The sequence below is a fragment of the Hemiscyllium ocellatum genome, chromosome 16 (genome assembly GCF_020745735.1).
Source record: "Hemiscyllium ocellatum isolate sHemOce1 chromosome 16, sHemOce1.pat.X.cur, whole genome shotgun sequence".
Lineage (NCBI taxonomy): Eukaryota > Metazoa > Chordata > Chondrichthyes > Orectolobiformes > Hemiscylliidae > Hemiscyllium > Hemiscyllium ocellatum.
In genome coordinates, this window is record NC_083416.1 from 63,845,004 (window position 1) to 63,863,770 (window position 18,767).

General features: G+C 38.6%; 1 protein-coding gene across 2 annotated transcripts in view; it reads right to left on the minus strand.

Moving 5' to 3' along the window:
* The window catches only part of tenm2a (teneurin transmembrane protein 2a), a 797,630-nt gene that overhangs the window by 133,426 nt on the left and 645,437 nt on the right, over positions 1 to 18,767 (minus strand). For both annotated transcript variants that reach the window (XM_060836884.1, XM_060836885.1), the window contains one exon: positions 10,733 to 10,928. In XM_060836884.1, the coding sequence (XP_060692867.1) occupies positions 10,733 to 10,928 (196 nt within the window). The remainder of the gene's footprint in view (positions 1 to 10,732; positions 10,929 to 18,767) is intronic.

An 18,767-nucleotide genomic window follows, 5' to 3' on the forward strand; every position in this document is an offset into this window, starting at 1 on the left:
ATTTCAATTTCTGACTGGTCAACATGAAGTAGATCAAGAGTTACCAATCTCCTTCATTCACCTTAACAAACTCAGCTGAAAGACAGCATTCGCCAATACACCAAAATGACATTCTCAGCCCCTTTAACTTTGTACCATTGGAATGAAAATGTTACGAGTACAAGAAATTTCTGGAAAAGCGAAGGTTATTTAGCTCACAATTCAGTTGCCTCCACTGACCATGTGCAATTTGCCCTTCATCCAAATGACCTAATCTCTTAATGTTCTGCAAAATCTATCCCTGAGCCTCCAAGGTAATTGAGTGAAAGTACAGAATATCTTGTTAATGTTAGAATATACATTATTCAGTCTTAATCAGCAACCTTCCACAGATGATATTTCTGTGATCTCAGCAGTACGTGCATTATCATAGTGGAAACAGTATTTGATCATTTCTTATGTTTATCTTTCTAATCTTCAATTCCATTCTCCGTGAGATACTTAGCAATTAGCACAGAATTATGGCAGACCGTAAAGCCAGAGTCTAGAGGTGTGAGGTCGAATGCAGATCTGTCATGTGACTCAAATCAGCTCCCAAATCAATTTCTTTCTACTTCTATTTTCCTTGTCTTTGCTCCTGTCTTCTGCAAATTAAGTGACTTTTCACTATCTGGTTCCATGGATGGGATAGAAATTACAACTAAAAACTCTGAAGCCCTCTCTGAAATACTGTCTTGAAAAGAAAGTGTAAAGTAAAATGAAATGTTTCATTTGAGAACACTGACTTTTTTTTTCAGAAAGGCAACAGGGTGGGAGATGGATTTGGGATATAATCTGGTTATGTAGGGTCTCCTTCATATTGCTTCTGGATGTCCAAATTCTAATGTAAGAGAGAGAGAGATAGCTTCTTGGGTCAAACAGATACATTGGCTTGACTGTGTTTTATCTTCCTTACTGTCCTGTTTTGACACCATCACCTTGATAATCTGTTATGATCTCTCTACCTTAATTAGTGTGTACAGTTTTGGATTACTTGTTACTTTGGTTAGACCTTTAGCATGCAATTCTTATACCTGTCATGCTATTGCAACCGTTTGGCTTGTCTCCAGCACTACCTTATTTTAAACTTTTTGTAATTATCTCTCTGCCTCAATTAATCGGATTATAGGTCATCCCTTCACTTGCTATTCAGCTGTTGACATTTTACTCACACTGTCTGACACTTTTGATCACCTGCAGAAATTTATTATTCAGCCTATCAACACTCCATCACACCATATGTTTGACCTTATGATCCCTCTGCCTATAAATCCGGTGCCTATGTACTTTTCTTCACTTCACCTGATAAAGGAACAGCGCTCTGAAAGCTTGTGATTTCAAATAAACCTGCTGAATTATAACCTGGTGTCGTGTGACGTCTGACCTTGTTCACCCCAGTCCAACACTGGCACCTCCACAATGTTTTATCCTAGTAGGGGTAAGGACAGTACAAGGTACATTTGAAAATCTCACATGATCTTCAACCAGCAAAACAGCTCTGTTTAATTTGCAGCAGGTTGTTGCAACAATATTCCTTATTCTCATGAAAGTGACTCCTTAATTTGTGCTGAGAAAGGCCTACACCATGACCTTGGCACATCCATACAGCAGATGGAAGCTTTGCCTTGCCCCAGATCTGAGCCCAACCCCTCAAGGGAAATTCTAAAGGTTATCTTTCTGGTTTCCCAAATGAACCAATCTGACCTGACCAAACACAACATTTCAAAGCTGGCATTTTAATGTAACAAAAAAGAAACAGAATAAAACATAGCGTGAATTATATACTCTTTTCATATCAATATATGCTCACCCATGTCCCAGAGCTATGCTTGCCGACCGAGACACATTACTGTATATCTTCAACATAGATCACTGTTCTTTTCTCATCTCTGAGTCAAAAATCCTGAATACATGAACAAATGCCCCTGTGGGAGTATCATTACCAGTGAAATTACAGTAGTTTGTGAAGAAAGTCAGTCACTACCATTTCATGACAACAAGGGATATGCTATAAATGTGTCCTTTCCACACATCCTACAAGCCAGTTGAAGAAAGGAAAACATGATCTACCTGCAGGGTTAATTAGCTCATTAAAGATTGCTGCGCCTACAAGAAAAGTTTCTTTAACATTCGTCAGTTAAATATAGTGCTGGAACATCATAACTGCAATGTACGATTGCATACTTGCCAATGTACTTCTAAATGGTCACCACCAATACCCTGCCACCCAACACAATCTCCTTGCAACCCAACCAAACAGCTCTCCACTGTCACTTACACTAATTCAGTACTTCTTGCATTGTTTTGTTGACTTTCAAGAATGAGCAAAAGACCCATTCTAAACAATCGCTGTTATGTTTTAGACTCATTCACGGGATGTGGGCATCGCTGACTCGGCCAGCATTTACTGCCTAGCCCTAACTGTTCACAGGACAGCTAAGAACCAACCACACTGTTATTCATCTGGAGTCACATGTAGGCTAGATCAGGTAAGGATGGCAGACTCCCATCACGAAAGGATATTGGTGAACTAGATAATTTTTTCAACAACCTGTTGTGGTTACATGGTCTCAATTTGGCATTTTTTTTTGAAGTTCAAGATTATTTTAATGAATTTAGATTCACCTTCCGTAATGGTGGGATCCAAATCTGTGTCCCCAGAACATTAGCCTTGGCTTCTGGATTATAAGTCTCGTAGCAAAATGGGGAGAAATGTACATTGCCTCAATATATAATAATACATTGCACTTCTGATGCACCATGATGACTCATGAGTGTCAAAGAAAATTTCTTGTAAGTGCACCAGCTTTCAATGAGCTAATTAATCCTGCAGGTAGATCACATTTTCCTTTCTTCAGCTGGTTTGCATGATGTTTGGAAAGGACACATTTATTTCCCATCCCTAATTGTCACAAAATGGCAGTGACTGACATTCTTCATGAATAGCTGTAATTTTGCAGGTGTCTACAAGGACATTTGTTGATGTATTCAGGATTTTTGACCTTGGTATGGCAAGGAACAATCATCTGTGTTCAATTTGGAATACTGAGTTATTCAAAAGGATTTCTCAAATTGATAACTATTGCTGCAATCTTTTGTTCAGCTCAAGCATACTATTTATCCAAAAAGTATTGTTAGAGCAAGGATGTGGGTTCAATATTTGCAGATAGGACAAAGTAGATACAATGTTAACTTGGTGGCTACGTAGAACATGTTTGATCAGTAAAACAACTACTGTCTTCTGTCAACAGAGTACATGGAATGAGACATCACATCTAGTCTCATGGTGGATGGTTATGGATAGCAGTTTCAGAGTTATCCCCTTAAAGAAATATTACAACAATCAGCAGTTCACTCTTAAGATAAACAAACAGTGTTAAAACATTAAGCACACTTTTAATTTCCAATTCATATCATTTTCTTGTCTTTAAGTGTCTTCTGGGGGTTAACATATTAGCAAATAATGTTCTGAAGATAAAAGGTATTTATTTAAAAAAAACACAAGTAGCAATAACCTTAAAGGTCAGAAGATAATTTGGTTTTGACTCACACAATAAATCCTATTCCTTATTGTCTTTTTGGCAGCGTTAACATAAAATACAGAGTAGTTTAACTAATGTATCCTTTCTGAATGTCTAATGACTAATAATGAATGCCCATATTTGAAGATCTGAAAATATTTTATGCTTTGCAATTGTCTTCTCGCTCAGTTACTCTGCTGTCATGTAAATCTGGTGGTTTTGTAATATCCATTACATTAAAGTGCCTCCCTCGGATGGCAGATATCTGCAGTCAAAAAGCAATTGCTACCTGACGGTATTTGACTGTGTGATAGTACTGTCAGCTTATGAAATCTTTAACTGTATTTGAGCTACACTGATACTTATTAAATTCTTCCCATAAAGACCTGGTGGCAGAACTGGATCACATTTCAAATCACATTCTGAATGTCATGATTTGGAGATGCCGGTGTTGGACTGGGGTGTACAAAGTTAAAAATCACACAACACCAGGTTATAGTCTAACAGGTTTAATTGGAAGCACTAGCTTTCGTAGCACTGCTCCTTCATCAGGTGGTCATCACAACCACCTGATGAAGGAGCAGCGCTCTGAAAGCTAGTGCTTCCAATTAAACTTGTTGGACTGTACCCTGGTGCGGTGTGATTTTTAACATTCTGAGTGAATTGTCTAGGCCAGAACATAGACCTGAGACCTGAATGAGAGGAGTTGATGGACCTTGTAAAGTTCAGCAGGATTGAAAATGAAAGCAACTCTGCATCAGAAATATCTCCAGTACTACCATGTATCATGAAATCCTTCCTTTTGTTGTATGCAACTTGAGCTGTGGGAACCTGAAATCAGTGTCATAGAGTCATAGAGATGTACAGCATGGAAACAGACTCTTCTCTCCAACTCATCTATGCTGAACAGATATCCTAACCTAATATAGTCCCATTTGTCAAAACTTGGTCCATATCGCACCAAACACTTCATATTCATATACCCATCCAGATGCCTTTAAATGTTGTAATTGTGTCAGTCTCCACCACTTCCTCTGGCAGCTCATTCCATGTATGTACCATCCTCTGAGTGAAAAAAGTTGCCCCTGAGGTCTCTTTGATATCTTTCCCCTCTCACCCTAAAACTATGCTCTCTATTCTGGTCTCCCCCACCCCAGGGAAAATACTTTGTCTATTTATTCCATCCATGCCCCTCATAATTTTATAAACCTCTGTAAGGTCACCCCTCAGCCTCTGATGCTCCAGTGAAAATAGCCCTAGCCTATTTAGCCTCTCCCTACAGCTCCAACCCTGGTAACATCCTTGTAAATCTTTTCTGATCCCTCTCAAGTTTTATAACATCCTTCCAATAGGAAGGAGTCCAGAATTGCACACAATGTTCCAAAAGTGGCCTAACCAATGTCCTTACAGCCATAACATGACCTCTCAACTTTTTACTCAATATTCTGACCAATAAAGGAAAGCATGCCAAACAGCTTCTTCACTATCCTATCTACCAGCAACTCTACATTCAAGGAGCTGTGAATCTGCACTCCAAGGTCTTTTTGTTGAGCGACACTCCCTAGGAACGTATCATTAAGTGTATAAATCCTGCTAAGATTTGCTTTACCAAAATGCAGCACTTCGCATTATCTAAATTAAACTTAATCTGCTACTTCTCAGCCCATTGGCCCATCTGATCAATATCCCATTGTAACCTGAGGTAACCTTCTTCACAATTCATTACACCTCTAATTTTGGTGTCATCTGCAAACTTACTAACTGTACGTCTTATGTTTACATCCAAATCATTTATATAAATGATGGAAAGCAGTGGACCCAGCACCGATCCTGTGGCACACCACTGGTTACAGGCCTCCAGTGTGAAAAGCAACATCCACCACCACCATCTGTCTTCTACCTTTGAGCCAGTTCTGTAATCAACTGGCTAGTTAGGCTTGACATGTTTTTAAAGCGGGATTATAATACAAATCTGCTATGTTTTTATACCTTTGGTAATTTGTATGAAATTCAGTCAAAGCATGGAAGATGTTAACAACTTGCCCCACTCCCTTCCCCACCCCTCATCCTTGAATGTCAAAATGATGTTTGAGGACCATATTATCTATACAATCAGTCATTTCTTTGAAAAACTCTATTAGCGTTGTCAAACATGACTTGCTGTCCTTGATTATCCCATGCATCTGTAAATGCTCACTAATTTGATCTCAAATTATGTATTCTAAGAGTGAACCAACAACTGACATTAATCTAACAGGCCTATAATTAACAAGTTTCTTCTTCTTTTCTCTTCTTCAACATATTACAGCAAATATATGTATTTAAAGGAGCAGGCTAGATGGAGTTATGAGCTATGACACAATCACGGAGCTGATGAATTAAGTAAACTGCTTATAAACACTCAGCACCAGACTTGCATTAAAATGTGTTGATTTTACAGTGGCTGTATAGCACTCTTAAGTTTAATTGATATATGATAGCACAGGCATAGGTTCACAGAAATGAATGCCTGCAATTTAACAAGCTTGCGCATGCATGCTAACATACATATCCAAACTCCACTCTGTTGACCAGCTGACAATTCCTCAGTTACTCTTCTGGCACCAGGAACACATTTAGTGCTTTCACATAAAGCAGGCAGTACCTGACCAGACAAATCAGTCAAAATTAAATATCAGTGTGCATTTTGTCTGGCCTCTATCCTCTTGGGAAGGATGGTCATGAGAAGTTCTGTACAGATTCTTATCTATTTTTCTCATTATTGCAGTTTACCTTTGCTGACACCCCTTCCTCTCTACTGTTCTCCATTTCACATGACAGAACTCCCTGATGTGAAAGGTGTGACTCTCAGTCAAAAAACAGACTCCCAAGGACACTGACCCTGATAGATTACAGAGCAGCAATGTTATTAACCTGCCATTGATCTCACCTCGAAGCAACAGGAAAAAAAAGTCAAAATCATTAAGTATGACAACAAAAAAGTAACTGCTGTGCTTATTTAAAAAAAACAGAGGCCAGAAGTGTAGCATTGACAAAACACACATTGGACCATGGTGGTTACAGAAACTAACTTATAGTTATCTGGATTTTTCTCAAATTGTTCTACTGGACTGTAATTAATGGCTTATGTTCTGTCTCCTTTTCCATTAGCCAAAGCTTTCTTTTACCTCTTTCACTCAGTTTTTCCTTTATAGCAGTGACCTCAACTTCTCACCCAACGTTCTCCATTCTCTCTTGATGATTTCAGTCTCCACTTTTATTCATCACATGCCCTCAGTGAACATTATTTCACTGGTCCTCGTGGTTCTGCTTTAGATTAATTACCATTGGGTAGAAATTACCATCAGCAAGGTTATCTCATGAATGATGAATATACTTATTTTAAATTCCTTTCTTCACCATGTTATTAAATGAGTGAACCAAGTTAAAGTACTTTCTACCATTATATTATGTTTTAGTTAGGAATTCAAAATCACTTATTTCAATTCTTTAAATTGTCCTTATATATTATCCAAATCTAAACAATTGCTAAATTCTATTTTTTAAATGTTTTATCCGTTGTAAACTTGAGCTAACATTCACTTTAAACTAATCCTTCTAACTTTGAATGGTACTTGTGTATCTCTTCCAGTGTTAAAGATGTTTACACAACTTTTCTGAACAAAGCTCACCTTTTTCCTAAGTGACTCTTGACTCTGTGTAAATCTCAAATCAAGAACAGGGTGGCACAGTAGCTCAGTGGTTAGCACTGCTACCTCACAGCACCAGGGACCTGGGTTCAATTCCTGTTTTGGGCAACTGTTTGTGTGGAGTTTTCACATTCTCTGTGTCTGCATGAGTTTCCTCCCACAGTCCGAAGATGTGCAGGTTAGTTGATTTGGCCATGCTAAATTGCCCATGGTGTTAGGGGAATGGGTCTGGGTGGGTTGCTCTTCGGAGGGTCAGTGTGGACTTATTGGACGAAAGGGCCTGTCCCCAAACAGTAGGGAATCTAATCTAATAACAGGAATGTTGTAGAGTTAGTAACCCACAAAACTGAGTTCAAATCCCCTTTATGGTAGTTTAGGAATTTGAATTCAGTGAAAAGTAATCCAAACAAGTTCTGCTGTCAATAAAAAAAAAGTGACCATGGTGCTTTCTATTGTTGTGGAAACTTAATGGATCTGGCAATGTGTTGTTATAAAGAGGGTCTGCTGTTGCTCCTCGTGCAAACTTATATGTAACTCCAACCCCACAACAATGTTGTTATTTCTTAATTTTCCTCTGAGAGGATCAAGCAAGCTACTGAATTTGGGTGGAGATGGGTAGAATGTCAATAATATCAATGAATTTATAATCTAAAGGCCCAGGCTGATGATCTGGGGTCATGGTTAAATATATGGCCAGGGCAACTTGGCAAATTGATTAATAAATCTAGAATATAAAGCCAATCTTCATAATGGTGACCATAATGACTTGCATTGATTGGTTCATCTGATTCATTAATGCCCTTTAGGGAAGGAAATTTCCCAGTCTGGCCTCCATGTAACTCCAAACCCACAACAATGTGGTTGTCTCTTAATTGATCTTTGAAAGATTTGTGAAGGTTTGTAGCTCAGGTTGAGGTTTAGGGTGTAAGTTTGCTTGCTGAGCTGTAGGTTTGATATCCAGACATTTCATTACGTGGCTAGGTAACATCATCAATGGTGACCTCCAAGTGAAGCGAAGCTGTTGCATCCTGCTTTCTATTTATATGTTTGTCCTGGATGGGTTCCTGCGGTTTGTGGTGATGTCATTTCCTGTTCTTTTTCTGAGAGGTTGATAGATGGTATCTAGATCTATGTGTTTGTTTATGGCGTTGTGGTTGGAGTGCCAGGCCTCTAGGAATTCTCTGGCATGTCTTTGTTTAGCCTGTCCCGGGAGAGATGTGTTGTCCCAGTTGAAATGGTGTTTTTTTTCATCTGTGTGTAGGGCTACGAGGGAGAGAGGGTCGTGTCTTTTTGTGGCTAGCTGCTGTTCATGTATCGTGGTGGCTAACTTTCTTCCTGTTTGACCTACGTAGTGTTTGTGGCAGTCCTTGCATGGAATTTTGTAGATGACATTGGTTTTGTCCATGGGTTGTACAGGTCTTTTAAGTTTGTTAGTTTTTGTTTGAGAGTGTTGATGGGTTTGTGTGCTACTAGGATTCTGAGGGGTCTTACTAGTCTGGCTGTCATTTCTGAAACTTCTTTGATGTATGGTAAGGTGGTTAGGGTTTCTGGCTGTGTTTGGTCTGCTTGTCGTGGTTTGTTCTTGAGGAATCTGAGGACTGTATTTTTTGAATATCCGTTCTTCTTGAATACGTTGTATAGGTGGTTCTCCTCTGTTTTCCGAAGTTTGTCTGTGCTGCAGTGTGAGGTAGTTCATTGGAATAGTGGTCTGATACAGCTTCATTTGTGTGTGTTGAGATGGTTGCTGGTGTAGTTAAGTATTTGGTCAGTGTTTGTCGGTTTTTTGTACACGCAGGTTTGTAGTTCTCTGTTGTCCTGTCTTTCGACTGTGACATTGTCGTCAGTTTCTTCCTCCATGGTGAACTTTATGCCTGTGAAGGTGTTGTCGATGATGTTAAATGTCTCTTCTATCTTGTTTTGTTTTGTGATGACCAAGGTGTCATCTACGTAGTGGACACAGATTTTTGGTTTGATGGTTGGTAGAGCCGCTTGTTCTAGTCTTTGCATGACCACTTCTATTATGAATCCTGATAGCGGAGATCCCATGGGTGTGCCGTTGGTTTGTTTGTAGACTATGTTATTGAAGGTGAAGTGGGTGGTGAGGCACAGGTCCACTAGCTTCATGATGTTTTCATTGGTAATGTGATTGATGGTGGTTTGGGTGTGTGATGGTCTCTTCTAAAAGTGTGGTAAGTGTTTCCTTTGCCAGGTCGATGTTGATGGAGGTGAATGTGCTGTCATGTCGAATGGAGGTCATTGTTTCGTCTTCCTCTATTTTGGTGTTCACACAAAATTGTAGCACACAAACCCACCATCACTCTCAAACAAAAACTAACGAATTTAAAAGACCCAGTACAACTCATGGACAAAACCAATGTCATCTACAAAATTTCATGCAACGACTGCCACAAACACTACAAAGGACAATCAGGAAGAAAGTTAGCCACCATGATACATGAACACCAGCTAGCCACAAAAAGACACTACCCTCTCTCCCCCGTAGCCCTACACATGGATGAAAAAAAAAACCATTTCAACTGGGTTAACACATCTATCCTGGGATAGGTTAAGCAAAGACATGCCAGACAATTCCTAGAGTCCTGGCACTCCAACCACAATGCCATAAACAAACACATAGATCTAGATACCATCTATCAACCCCTCAGAAAATGAACAGGAAATGACATCACCACAAACCGCAGGAACCCCATTCAGGACAAACATATAAATAGAAAGCAGGAGACAACAGCTTCACTTCACTTGGAGGTCACCACTGATGATGTTTCCTAGCCAGATAATGAAACGTCTGGATATAAAGCCTACAGCTCAGCGAGCAAACCTACACCCTAAATCTTTGAAAGAGCCGAGAAAGTCATTCAGTTCAAGCGTAGCTGTGGATGGGCAGTGAATCTTTGACCTTGTCAGTGATACCCTCATCCCACAAAAGAATAAAATATCAATCACTACAAGCAATAACAAAAATGAAGGGTCATGAGCAATTTGTTTGTAACCACAGCACATATGAGTCTACAAAGTCTTCTCACTAATATCTGGTGACTGGTAGAATAATTAGGAGAGCTCTCTCACAGTAGCCAAGCAATGGTCTGACATGGGATATATAATTATGACTATCAGCTAAAACCCTGGATGAGTGCATCATCTTGTTCCACCAGCAGGACAGATCTACAAAGTTTTCAGGTCAAACATGGACAAAAGAAAAATCCTGCCAGTTGCCACCTACCATCTCCTCCTGGTTGTTGAATCAGAATTTCTGAGACACTTGGCTTGATGTGGGTGACAACAAAACAGAACTATTTCATTTCAAGAAATCTGGTCCTCAGCACTTATAGTATTGTTATCGTGAAGCTCTTTTGTTTTATCCCCATTACATAGTGCAAATTGTAAATTTATTAAAAAAGAAACCAAAGAAACGGTGGAGATATGTATGTCTGGAGCTTAATTCTGCATAATGAAGTCCATATATTATAAATCAGCTCTCCTCACCTAGGACAGCAGTATTGAAAGAGATCAGTTCCTTTTCTTTCCCATCATTGTAGAAAGCAAGATGCCATGTTCCTGAATCTAGGTACTGAACAAATGCAGCTTCATTGATGACTAAAGTCTGGATGCTTCTCCGTTCACGTGGTGACTCCATCATGCTCCACTTCTCCTTGCCATCAAGACGCTCCATGAAATCATACTGGGAGCAAAAACATAAACAATTACAGTGTAAAATCTGCTTTAAATCAGCTCAGATTTACCTTCATAAATGTGATAATCCTCTTAACAATCATCTTAATTGAAGAGTTGTAGCTGAAGGAAGCAATTGAACTATAATCAGCCAGCAATCTCTTAACTCTCTTCTAATTCTGCTTTCGAACTGCTAAGTAATTCCTTCATAATTTCCAGAGTGTTTGCATCCAATTAATCTGATGATTATCACTTGATAATCAGAGTGATTGTGTTCCATTATCAATCATTCTGTGCAGTTATCATTATGTCTCAACTACTTAAAGGGGGTAATTTTATTTTGTAGGATAATATAAAATGGGTATTAGTGAATCCAAAATCCGTTTTGCATGTCTGCAGACGTTATTTCCATTGAAATGTCTTAACGTTAATGGTAATTTTTATCAGTGAGAAAGTGAAATAAAGCTACTGTCCACAAACTGCATGCAAATCATCACAAAGCAGCAACAGCCACCTTGGAATGTTTGCGATTAAAATACTGCCATACAAATGTATTATTTCATCATATCCCTCAAGATCTACTCATGTTTGATGAATTACTTTAAAAACACAATTTCTGTTCAATCGACAAACATGGCTAGCAATTTTTAAGCAAAGTACCCCAAGCACTAAATGAGGATCAAAGTAAGAGGTAAGGTTCTTGGAAAGTACTGCAATATCATTTGCATTCACCAGAACAAGTTAAATGCCTTAATCTGAAGAACAGCACTTCCATCAATGCAACACCACAAACAGCACTGTGCTGAAATGCCAGCCTGGATCCTGTGCAGAAGTCAGGTATTGGGATTTGAAAGGCAACAATTTGCATTTAAATAGTGTTTTTACTGTAGTAAAAGTACTAAAAGATGCTTCACAAAAGGGTTACCGCTCAAAATCTGATACCCAAAATCTTTTGATTCAGAGGAAAAATGGGTATCTGGATATTATAATCCTTATCCTCCTGCAAATCATGTGACAATATTATTCTATGGTAATGAGAACACAGTTAGGACTCTTGCTTCTTATTCAGTGTGGTAGCACTGTTTATATTTTACTCAAACCATTAGTATGCATTACAAAGATGACAGATGACAGAGAGATACTGTGAAGCTATTATTTAATCATGGACTTCAGATGATATCCACAAACGACTCAAATTTTTCTCACCAACTTTCACTGCCATCTGGATACCTAGAAAAAATACCAACTGCAATAATCATTCACATTTCATATTTGTTTCTAAATTTCACATGGTACTTGTTATTATACAACTGTGTGCTGCGTGATAATTAGTTAGGAAGCCAATGCAGGGAAACCAAAGGGATCCCTTCAGACTGGAAGCAAAAAAAATTGATCACAGAAGTTACTGCACTTCCTCGACTGTGAACAAATTGAGATAAGGGGCAAGAACTAACCTCCATTTACACAGTATCTTTTATGACACAAGATGTCCTGACACACTTTTCAATCAATTAAGTAATTTTGAAGTATAGTCAGTGTTGTAATGCAGTGAAACTCAACAGCCAATTGGCACATGGCAAGGTCCCACAAACAACAATGTGATAATGACCAGATAATCTGTGGTAGTGCTGTTTGAGTGAGGCATAAATATTGGCTGGGACACCAAGGAGAGCTCCATTGTTTTTTGCTGAACTATTTGTTTTTATATCCCCAAGAAGATACACATTTCATCTGAATACGGGATCACCGATAGCACATCTACTGCACTAGAGTATCAACCTTAATCACTTGCTCAAATGGGTTTTTAATCGACAATCATCTTATGCTGAATGAACGGTATTACCATTCATTCCAGTGTGAACAGAACAAAGGATTGAACCTGGCATCCTTGTGGACCACATATTTGCAGCTCAGAAATAGCCCATGCAGACCTATTGATCTATATTCTACAAAGTCTCCTGACGTGCAACCTACTTTATCCAGCCTATCAATAAATCTTTCGATTTCTTTCTCACTTATTTACTTCTTTCGCTTTTTCTGTGAATGTATCTATGTGCCTGGTTTTGGTAAAGAGCATACTTTGCGTTGGAATGCTCCACAGTCTTACCAGTCTCAGAGCAGATATGTTTCTCTTGAAATCCTCATTGGATTTATTTGCAATTGTCTTTGATTTCTAGTCCTGGTTTTGGAATTCATCATAACCAGCTCTACATTAACCCTATCAAACCCTTTTACAAAAAATTTCTATTACTTCACATGTTAGCCTTCTCTTCCATTAGTAAGAGTGTCATCGTAGTCAATAGCAAAGCCGAGGTATCTGATAAGAAGAATCCAATTCTAACAATCTCTTACACTGAGGTCTGACTGCACTGTATTATCAACATATCAGTCTATCCTCAACTTTCATCTATTCCTGCAACTCCTTTTTTTGCTTTTAGTCAATAGTCTTCACAAATCTAGACATTTCTTGTCACGTCATATTATTCCTTGGGGGAGCAATAGACAGACAGGACAGAAGGAAATGTAAACAGTCATATAGTAATGTTGATGAAAAAGAAATGCAGAGGACTTTGTGACTAAGTATTAAGAAATATATAACAGAGTTTGAGAAGTTGGTAGTCCATTATTAGGATTTTTTCATTGGAAACAGCACACTTTTTCACACATTTCTCATCCATAGGGGTAGTCTAAATTGGAAGAGAGAGTCCCTGAGTAATATTGGATCCATCACAATTCAATTCATAAGAAATGTTTTATTTTTCTACTATCATGAGATATGACAGATTGCTTTAGATTTGGTTACTACAAGGTGGCTTTATGCTGGCTCAGAATATACATTTGCAGTGTGATTTGCAAAATATTAATTTAAGCCACTTGCAGAGATATTTGTTCCAGTTTGTTCATGTTTTGAGATGAAAGACAAGGGGAAAAAAATCTCCAATTTTGTAGTTATGTTCTGCATTTGAAGGATGCCTGAAAAATATCTGACAAAAATCAGGAGAAGCAAACTCAACCACCCTGGTAGGTATCTAAAATAAATTTTAAGCAACTTATTTCTCCTTTTGACGGCCTTACCACTGGTTTCAGAACACTCCTGCAGATAGAGCTGATTGGAGCACATCCTGGGCATACTTAGGTTTCCCTTGAATTAGCTGAAGCTTAAGACTGCCCACAAAAAGACCATTTCTTGAAATGTATTTATCTTCATGTAGATCTGGAAGCTACACTGCTCTAGGTATCTGCTTGATTCTCTCCTGTTCACTATCACCTCAACTGCAACCATAAGCCTTGAAAGTCACCCATTGGAAATCTGCTGCCATATACAAAGCTTCCAATAGAGATGTGGTGGGCATCTTCAGTTCACTGTAGACATGCTGATGAAGTTGGAGATATAATTCGGGCAACAGCCTTAGCTTCTTGTGATGTACTCCTCATTACTCAACCATTACATGCCCGACACAGCAGTCTAAAATAAATTTCTAAGTCATCACTTCTAAGTCACTAAATTTTGAAGTCAAGACAAAGAAGAGGTGCTAAAAAGGCTGGCAACACTCTAGGTAGATAAGTAACCCGGTCCATATGGAATGCATCCTAGACTGGTGAGAGAAGTTAGGGAGCAAATTGCAGAGCTGTTGACAGAAAGTTTTCAGGCCTCTCTGAATACATGACCAATTCCAGTGGACTGGAGGATTGCAAATATGATACCGTTGTTTAAGAAAGGGACAAAGGATGACCTAGGCAACTACAGACCTGTCAACTTAATATCTACAATGGAAGGCCACAGTACAGGATAAAATAAATATACACTTAAAGAAAGGTAAGTGAATTACTAGGCAGTCACAATAGCTTGGTTCAGGGCAAGTCACGTGTGACAAATTTAATTGAGTTCTTTCATGAGATGACCCAGGCAGTGGATGAGGGTAATGGTGTGGATGTTGTATATCTGGACTTTCAGAAATTATTTGACGTCGGGCCGCATGACAGGTTGGTTAGCAAGCATGGATTAGAAGTCTGTTAAAAGACAGGAAGCAAAGGTAGATATAGATGACCATTTATCAGATTGGAAATGAGTTGAAAGTGGTGTTAACCAGAGATCAATGGTGGAATCCTTGCTTTTTCTGATTTATGTAAATTATTTGGAGATTGGTGTTGGGGGAAAACTCTCTAAATCTGTAAATGATACTAAGTTAGGGAGACTAGTGAATTGTAAGGAAAACGTTGAGTGACTAGGTTGACCAAATGGACAGGCACTGGGCAGATGAATTTCAATGTAGGGAAACAGGGTAATGTATTTTGATAGAAATAGCGAGAGACAATACAGTCTCAGTGGGACAACCTTAAGGGGAGTAAAGGAGCAGAGGGATCCTGGGGCTCGATTCTCTAAAAATGACCAGGCAATTGAAACAACTGTTAAGAATGCTTATAGGATCCTTGGGTTTATAAATGGAAGCAGAGTATAAAAACAAGGAAGTGATGGTATAGCTCGACAAATAATTGGTCAGATCATATTTGGAGGATTGTCTTCAATCTAGGCACCTTAACTAAGGAAGGATATTAAGGCCCTGGAAAGGGTTCAAAAGAGATTTACTGGAATGATACCAGGAATGAAAGATTTTAGATACAAGATTAGAGAACTTCAGCCTATTCTCCTTGGAGCAGAAAGGATTAAGAGGTGACATTACTGAGGTATTCAAAATTATGAACAATTCTCACAGGGTAACTAAAGATATTCTGTTTCTACAACTGGTATGTCAGTAACTAGGGGTCACAAGAGAGCTAGGAGTGACATGAGGAGAAATTTCTTTACTCAGAGAGTAGTTAGGATTTGCAATGTCCTGCTTGCCAAAGTGATGAAGTCAGATTCCACAGAAGGTTTCAAAACAGAACTCAATATATATTTAAAATGGATGAATTCAGCGGGCTACAGAGATAGTACTGGCAAATGGGACTAGCTGGGAAGCTCTTTTGGGAGCCAGTACAGTCATAATGGGTTGAATGGCCTTTGAAATGTAAAATTCTATGTGTTCCATTTATGTAAATGGTCTGGGGCATTGCATAGACCTGTGACCAGCAGTAATGTCACAAGGATTGGTGCTGGATCCACTGATTTTTGTCATTGATATAAATGATTTGAATGTAAATATAGTGAACATGATTAGTAAGATTGTAGGTGACACCAAAATTGGTGATGCAGTGGACAGTGAAGAACGTTATTTCAGAGTATAATGGGACCTTGATCAGATGGGCCCCATGGGCTGAGGAGTGGCAGATGGAGTTTAATTTAGGTAAATTTGAGGTGTTGTATTTTGGTAAAGCAAATTAGGGCAAGACTTGAATAATGGTAGCATCCTGGGGAGTGTTCTGAACAAAGAGACTGAGGGGTGCAGCTGCATAGTTCCTTAAAATTGCAGCTGCAGACAGGGGGTGGGGGCTGAATAAGGCATTTGACACACTTGCCTCCATTGGTGAGAACATCGAATGTAGGAATTGGGATGCCATGTTGCAACTGTGCAAGATATTGGTGAGGTTGTTTTTAGAATACTGCATTCAATTCTGGTAACTTTTTGAGAGGACATTGTTAAACTTGAAAGGCTGCAGAAATAATTACAATTATGTTGCGGCATCTGGAGGGTTTGATTAAAGGGTGAGGCTGAATCGGCTGGGGCTATTTTCCCTGGAGCATCGGAGGCTGAGGGGTGACTTTGTAGAGATTTATAAAATTATGAGAGGGACGCATTGGATGAATAGCCAAGGTAATTTACGAGGATGGAGGAGCGAAAGATGGAAGGCAGAGCTTTAAGGTGAGGGGGGAAATGTTTAAAAGGTTCCTGAGAGGCAGTTTTATCATGCAGAATGAGCTGCCAGAGAAAGTAATAGAGGTGGGTACAACATTTAAAAGGCATATGGATGGGGATAGATGATTAAGAAGGGACATGGGCCAAATGCTGGTAATTGGAGCTAGGTCAGATTGGGATATCTAGTCTGCTTCTATGCTGCATGATTGTATGATTGTTAAACTTGATTTAACTGTACATGGTTTTGTTTTTGTTTTGCTGTACACCAGTATTAAGCTATAAAGGTACTGAGAAGTTGATAACAGGCAGAGTAATCCACATTCATGACTTGTTATAATGTAGCTCATGTAGAAATAGCTCTCATGAACAGTGTGGACCATTGCAAACAGCCAATTGTAGAAGCTATGACAAAGAAAGAAACAGATATTGACATTTCAGGTATAGATCTCTGTCTGGACTGGAATCAATTCAGACAAAATGTTATATTTGTAATGTCACCATTTTCTTTTCTTTCTAAATACTACCTAACTAGCTCCAGCATTTTCTGTTGGTTCATTTTCCCCAGATTTATACTGCATTACATTTCTTTAAAAAAGCTACAGTTTAGTGTAACTATTATGAGAAGTGCAGAAGTGTTTTTTTTTGTAACCAAAGGAAGGAGAGTCAGCTAAAAGTTCAGAAGAACCTCAGAAAAAGCAGTTTATCATAATTTGCTATTTTCTTCTGTTCTCTAAAACCTAGAAACTCACAGGAGAGTTCAAAGTTGCGTAGGAATATAGAGAATGCAAGACAGAAATTTTGAAAAGAAATTAGGAAAGCAAGGAAATAGACGTGATAATATTGTTTAGTAGAACAACAAAATTCCCACGATGGTTTAAGAATACTGAAAAACAAAGAAGTAAAAAAAAATTCCAAAAAGGTAACTTGACTGTCCAAAAGTGTGTGCTGTATGCCTTGTTCTTTATAAATACCTTGAATCTGTTTTGATAAGAGATAATGAAAGTGGTGGAGGCTGGTACAATTACAACATTTAAAAGGCATCTAGATGGGTATATGAATAGGAAGGGTTTAGAGGGATGTGGGCCAAGTGCTGGCAAATGGGACAAGATTAGGTTTGGATATCTGGTCGGTCTGGATCCAAGGGTCCCTTTCTGTGCTGTACATCTCTATGACTCTACAATGTTAAGTGGAGATGGTTAAGGAGGAAAATGTGAAAAATGGAATAAAGAAACTGATGAAGGGCATCTTAAGGGACTTAACATGCATGAAAGTGGATAAATTAGCAATGTATCCCAAGATTCTAGGGGAAATAAGGCAAATAGCATAGGCAAAACCAAAAATTGCTGGAGAAACTCAGCAGGTCTGAGTCAGTAGGTCAGAAACTCAACATCCATGGAGAGAAAACAGAGTTAGGTTTCAAGTTCTGTGACTCAAATTTCTGTTTTTGTTTGTTTCAGATCTTCAGTTCTTTGTTTTATTTTAAGAAATAGCAAAAGCTCTGACTATTATTTTTTATTCCTCTCTGGCTTCAGGTATTATTTTGGGGGAATTAAAGAACGGCCAACATTATACTTTTGCTTGATAACATAGTGTTGAAGAGATCGAACGGCTAATTATTGGTCAGTCAGCCTTAACTTGACAGTGTGGAACACATTGAGAAAAATGCTAAGAGACAGTATGTGTTGTCTTTGTAAAGGTTCCAATTAATCGCGAACAGTCAGCATAGATTTTCGAAGCGAAGGTTCTGTTTGACCAACTGATTGAAGTTTTTGACGAGGTTAGACAGAGGCTCAATGAGGGTGGTATATTTAATATGGTCCACATGAATTTTAGCATGACGTTTTGACCAAGTGCAATAGGCACCCAATTCAGTAAATTAAAAGTCCATAAGATCGAAAGGAAAGTGGCAAGTTGGGTCAAAACATGGCTCAGTGGGAAGCAAGTAAATGTTTATTTTAACAAGTCTTTCTATGGCTTAGGTAGATTTTTGTCTTTGCCAATGATTTAGTTTTAAATTTAGGGGCCATGATAAAGGGGTTTCCAAATGATATGAT